General features: G+C 40.6%; 1 protein-coding gene across 1 annotated transcript; it reads right to left on the bottom strand.

Annotated features, from left to right (window-relative positions):
• Window positions 1-466: 466 nt before the first annotated feature.
• Window positions 467-4,670, bottom strand: LOC147072986 (uncharacterized). Its single transcript, XM_085945898.1, has 2 exons — window positions 2,891-4,670; window positions 467-666 (listed from the first exon to the last, which is right to left on the bottom strand). Exons 1-2 carry the CDS (start codon window positions 4,668-4,670, stop codon window positions 467-469), a joined length of 1,980 nt encoding a protein of 659 aa, XP_085802024.1.
• Between the last annotated feature and the right edge of the window lie 1,118 nt (window positions 4,671-5,788).

Raw genomic sequence — 5,788 nt, 5'->3', positions numbered from 1 at the left:
AAAAAAATTTGTACTTGATAGAAATACAAAATAAGTATAGAATACTGAAATGTCATTTTGACATTTCATATTGATTTCCATAGTAACGCACGTATATATTAATAATTTAGTTGCTAGGACCCCAGACCCCTTAGCAACCAATAATAGTAGATTGGATTACGGATTTCTTCCTAAATAACTTTTCATACAAAACAGAATTAAGTGAAAATGAATTCAATTCTACTTAAAGATGGCTAAAAGTATTAAAAGAATGCATTTACATTGTGTTCTGATATATTCTAAAAGTTTCAAATGTCCAGTTAGTCGTGAAGTTAGTTAAAAATCGATTGCAAGATTTGTACTGGATAAACAACCACCGGACAAACAAGAATACGACCTAATAAAAACGTTGTAAAAAATGTAGTAAGTAACAAACGCTAACAGAAAACTGCCGAACAATCTAAGTGAATAGATCTTCACGTTGGTATTATGATGCCCCAATTTTTCTAAATGCAACAAAATTGGCCTTTGTAGCAACCAAGTCGGATGGTCCGATGGTCGCAACAGCTGTTCTTCTCTTTTTGTTCACATTTAAGACTTTCCCAGAGGATTTAGTTTTCATCCTGTATTTCTCCGCCATATGGGCATGTTGGACGGGTAACAAGACCATGCTCATAGACATAGAGCCTGCAAGCGAAACCATACTATCCAGTCAAGAATCGTCAGTCCACGTCAGCTAGATCGGGAAAGGTGTAGGTGAATTTCTCCATCTTTCAAGTGGAGTTTTCTTTCTAATTAATACTATTCTATCGTGCTAAATAAAGTTTACAATTATTAAATCAATCATTGTATCCTGTTGTCATTAGTTTTGAGCGACGTGTTTGTATATGTATTACATTTGGCGCCGCCGAAAGCAGACGTGTTTTGTACGTTAATTAAATTTGAACTGCACATACAAGTCTGATAGCAATATTATTGCACCGAGCCCAGACCAGACATTGCACCACGCCCTTTGAGTCGACAAAATGCCTAATAATAGTGACGTCTATCAGTAGCGCATGTAGAATTTTCCAACGTGAGGCTCTCTACGTTAATTTTACATGGTTCAGGATTTCTTAACTTGGACTGACGGTTTTTAAAAATTTGTGACTTTTTCGTTTTTTTTTCAAGAGCTAAAGCAAAATATTCGTACAAAAATAACAAATTTGGAGCCAGAAATGTTGCATGCCGTAATGCAAAATATGGTACTGTTCGGTTATGAGGAATACAGCGGAAAAACACATTTTTAAAATAGGCGATATACTGGATCATTTGTTAGGTTAACCTAACCAAACCTAACCTAACCTAACCCAAACTAACACTGGCCTTCCACCCGAGAGTTCTGGGTTCGATTCCCGGTCATGACAAAAACACTTATGTGTTTTTCTCAAAGCCTGGGTGTTTGTGATCGTTCAAAATTACTAACAACCACCTTGTACGAAAAAGCAAGGACATGGTTATTAATAATTAAAAAAAAAAAAAAAAAACCAATCTAACAAATAATCCAGTATATCGGGTATTTTCAAAATGTGTTTTTCGCTGTATTCCTCATAACCGAACAGTACCCAAAATATTTTATAAAGAGCCTTTATTTGTCAACAAGAAAATGGATTTCATTTAAATGATATTATTTTTTTTCCACACATTAAAAATACACAAAAAAAAATAACCAATTACACTTTCTTATTATTATTATTATTATTAAACTGGCGCTAGGGGCCGTTCAGGTCCATGGCCGACTGCACAACGTTTTTCCAGGCATCTCTGTCCAGCGCTCTCTCTTCCCAGTTGACTATCCCCAGCCTTTCCGCATCCCTTTGAATGTTGTCCGCCCATCTCCGTCGAGGGCGGCCAAGAGGTCGAGTGCCAGCTGGTGTGCCTTTGTAAATCCTATAGAGAGTTCTAGATCGTTCAGATCGTACAACGTGGCCCGCCCATCTGAGCCTTCTTGACCTCAGAATATTAGTGATTCTAGGTTGGTATCGGTCGAAGAGCTCAGCGTTTGTGCGGATGCGCCACCGGTGGTTCTCATTGACGGGTCCAAGTATTCTCCGGAGGATTCTGTTTTCAAACACTTGGAGCGCCTTTTCTTGTTTTTCTGTTAAACCCCACGTTTCACATCCATACATGACGATTGGCTTGATGACCACGTTATACACCCGGAATTTCGTTTTGATGGACAGCATTTTGGACCTGAACAGACGACTCAGCGCGAAGTACGCTGCATTTCCACTTCTCAGTCGGTCAGAGAGCTCTAGGGACATTTCATTTTTAGAGGTAATGTTGGAGCCCAAGTACTTGAAGAGAGAGGTTCTCTCGAACGAGGAGTTTCTTATTCCAATGTTTCCAGAGGGTTCAATGCCTCTTGTCATTTTCAAATACTTGGTCTTTCCCACATTTACTCGTAGATTCAACCTTTTCGCTGTGTCCTCCAGAGGAGTGAAAATATCTCTGACTTCTTCTTCAGATTCTCCGAGCACCACCAAATCATCTGCGTAGCCCAATATTTTATGGGACCCATTCAGGGTAACTCCACCTTCTGCTTTCAGAGCTTCTCTAACGGCTTTCTCTAAAGCTAAGTTGAACAGCATTGGTGATAAGGAGTCGCCTTGTTTTAGTCCTGCTGTCACCTTAAAAGATTCTGATATACTACCTTGCATATGAATTCTACTTCTGGATCCGTCCATGCATACTTTTATTATATTTATAAGTTTTGACGGTATTTCAAATTCTTTCAATATATTCCAGAGAGCTTCTCTATCAATAGAGTCATATGCGGTTTTAAAATCTACAAAGAGACAGTGTACATCTTGGGCGTATTCCCATTTCTTTTCAAAGATTTGGCGCAGTGTAAAGATTTGATCGGTAGTACTGCGGTTTCGTCTAAAGCCGCATTGGTAGTCACCAAGAATGTTTTCGGCATATGGTAGAATTCTTTCGAGAATAATGTTCGACAGAACTTTGTATGCAGTAGGAAGAAGAGAGATGCCACGGTAGTTTGCACAGTTGAGTTTGTCCCCTTTCTTGAAGATAGGACAGACCAGTGATTCTTTCCATGCTTCAGGGATCTTTTCTTCCTCCCATATTTGTTGCAGTAGCTCAAGCATGGCACTAAGAAAGGTTTCTCCTCCATGCTTGAGAAGCTCCGATGGAATATTATCGTTTCCTGCCGATTTGTTATTCTTTAAATAACTCAGTGCTCCCATCAACTCTGCCTTATTTGGTGGCGGTATAAGAGGTTCTGCTGTCGCGATTTCTGGCGATTCCAAAGGTTCATCTGGTACAGAGCGTTGAAGTAAGTTTTCAAAATGGGACTTCCATATGTTTAGCACTTGCTCTTTGTTTGCCACTATCTGACCCTGTTGATCTTTGATTTGTAGCGTGCTAGGTTGAAAGCCTCTTTTTTCAAAGCTCACTTTCGAGAAGAATGATCGAGTTTTATTTCGTTTTGCTTCTTCTTCCATCTGCTCAAAATTACTTTTGATGAAGCTTCGTTTGCACTTTCTCAGATGCTTTCGGACATTTTTGCACGTCTCGCTATATCGTTTCTGTGCTTCTTCGCTCTGCGTATTTTGCAGATAGAGCGCTCTTTCTGCTCTTCTCTCCTCCACCATTTGTCGGCAAGTGTCGTCGTACCAAGGGCACTTTACTTTCTTGGGTGCCAGTCCTATCGAGACTTCCGCAGCTTTTACCATTCCTTCTTTTAGTCTCTTCCACCTCTCATCGATACTCCAGGCTTCTCCTTCGGTGAGTTTTCCGATTTGGTTTTTTAACTCTTTTCTGTAGCTATCTCTTCCGTTTGGAGTTGTCAGCTTTTCTATATGGTACTTCACTCTCGTCTTCGCATTTGCGTGGGCTGTCTTTTTAAGTTTTTCCCTAAAGGTTGCTATCGATAAGTTGTGGTCCGTATCACAGTCAGCGCCTCTGTAGCTTCGAATGTTTTCAATAGCTTTATGGTGTCGTTTATCAATTAGAAAATGGTCAATCTGGTTAAAGGTCTTCCTGTCCCTTGAATTCCAAGTCACTTTATGTATATTTTTACGAGGAAAAGTGGTACTTCGGGCGATTAAGTTTTTGGCGCTGCAGAAGAGAGCCACTTTTTTACCATTTTCGTTAGAATGATCATGTAGGCTCTCTTTTCCAATAAAGGGTCTGAATACAGCTTCCTTCCCTATTTTCGCATTGAAGTCTCCTAGCACACATTTGATATCATGTCCCGGTAGCCTGTCAAAAGTCGCTTCAAGGAGATCATAGAAATTATCCTTTTCGGCCTCTTCTGAAGTCTTTGTCGGGGCATGTACATTCACAAGTGATATATTAAACCATCTTCCTTTGATTCTGAGCACACATATGCGCTCGTTTACGGGTTCAAAAGAAAGTATAGCATCTGCTACTTCTCTAGCGACCACAAAACCTGTTCCGAAAACATGTTTCCCCTCTGTGTTTCCGCTATAGTAGATAACATGCTGTCCGACTATAAGTTCTCCGCTATCCGGCCAACGGGTTTCCTGGATGGCGGTAATTTGGACCTTATATTTTGACAGTTCTTCCACTAGGTTTTGAGCTGCGCCAGCTCGGTATAGGCTGAGTACGTTCCAAAATCCTATTCGTAGTCCATTTTTCGGTCCGGGTCGTCTAGAAGCGGTTGCCATATGTCCGAGGCATTGTGTAGTATTAGTAACCTTTGGTGATTTCACGGGAGAGAGTGGTTAACCCTCTGCCCAACCCCCAACCTGGAGGGCCAGGTCTGTTGGTCCGCGGGAGATATTTTATTTTTCTCCTACCCTTGATTAGGGCATTCTCCTATCCGCCACCTGGAGACGCGCTCTCTAGGGGTTACAGACTCCCCCGACTTACAGACTTTCTTAGCAAATAAAAATTCTAATAAAAGAATAAAAATACAAAAGTTATATGCATTTTACACCAGTCAGTCCAAGTTGGCTCACCCTGCATATAATCATCAAAATCACCATCATCAGCCGGGGTCAATCCACTGCTGGAGGAAGGCATCCTCTAGCTCACTTCACTCTTCCCGATCCTTAGTTCTTCGCTGTAATGTACCTCCAACGAATTTTATGAGTTCGTCCATCCATCGGGTTTTAGAGTGTCCCTGTTGGTGTTTAGTTGTCCTTTAGTACCTACACTGTATGATGCCATTTTTCCTGCGGTGGTTCACTTGCCGTACGACATGTGCAGCCCATTGGCATTTCATCTGCTTAGCGACCTCTATCACATCGCGTACTCTAATCTGCTTCCTTATCCGCCGGTTTCTCTTGTAATATTTACGCGTTATGCCCAACATACACCTTCCCATGACACGTTGCGCTACTCGTAATTTTTTGATTTCTTTTACATTAAGAGTCCATGTTTCACACGCATACGTAAGCGTTGGTGCCACACATTGATTGATCATTTTACGTTTAAGACGTAATGGGAGGTCACTTTTGAATTATAAAATACAAATACGTATAAATATTATATATATTCTTTTAAACACTACAACAAGCCATGAGGCCCAATGACAATAGTGAAACAGTAATTTAAGTAGTAATATAAGTGGAACAATGACAAACAACCAGATTTTGATAAAAACTCAAATATATTGTGACCTCACCTGTAATTGAACCCGGAACCCTCGAATGAAAAGCCAGCACATTACGCACTGGACTACAAGGGCTGTCTTCAATGTAAGTACCTAACGATCGAAATCTTCGATTCAGGATGTCACAGGCCATATGCCATGATTTCAATCTAAAAACCCGACAAGCCA

The sequence above is a fragment of the Rhyacophila brunnea genome, unplaced genomic scaffold, assembly GCF_057557595.1.
Source record: "Rhyacophila brunnea isolate RB1 unplaced genomic scaffold, BYU_Rbru_1.0 scaffold_19, whole genome shotgun sequence".
Lineage (NCBI taxonomy): Eukaryota > Metazoa > Arthropoda > Insecta > Trichoptera > Rhyacophilidae > Rhyacophila > Rhyacophila brunnea.
The sequence above is the reverse complement of the archived record's forward strand: the minus strand, read 5'-3'. Positions and strand labels throughout refer to the sequence as shown.

Bases quoted from the DNA above. Each gene is read 5' to 3' on its own strand.
- LOC147072986 (XM_085945898.1), bottom strand. From the start codon at position 4,670: ATGGCAACCGCTTCTAGACGACCCGGACCGAAAAATGGACTACGAATA. The intron at 667-2,890 runs GTACTACCGATC...TTTCGCTTGCAG, and splicing joins CGGCTTTAGACGAAACCGCA to GCTCTATGTCTATGAGCATG.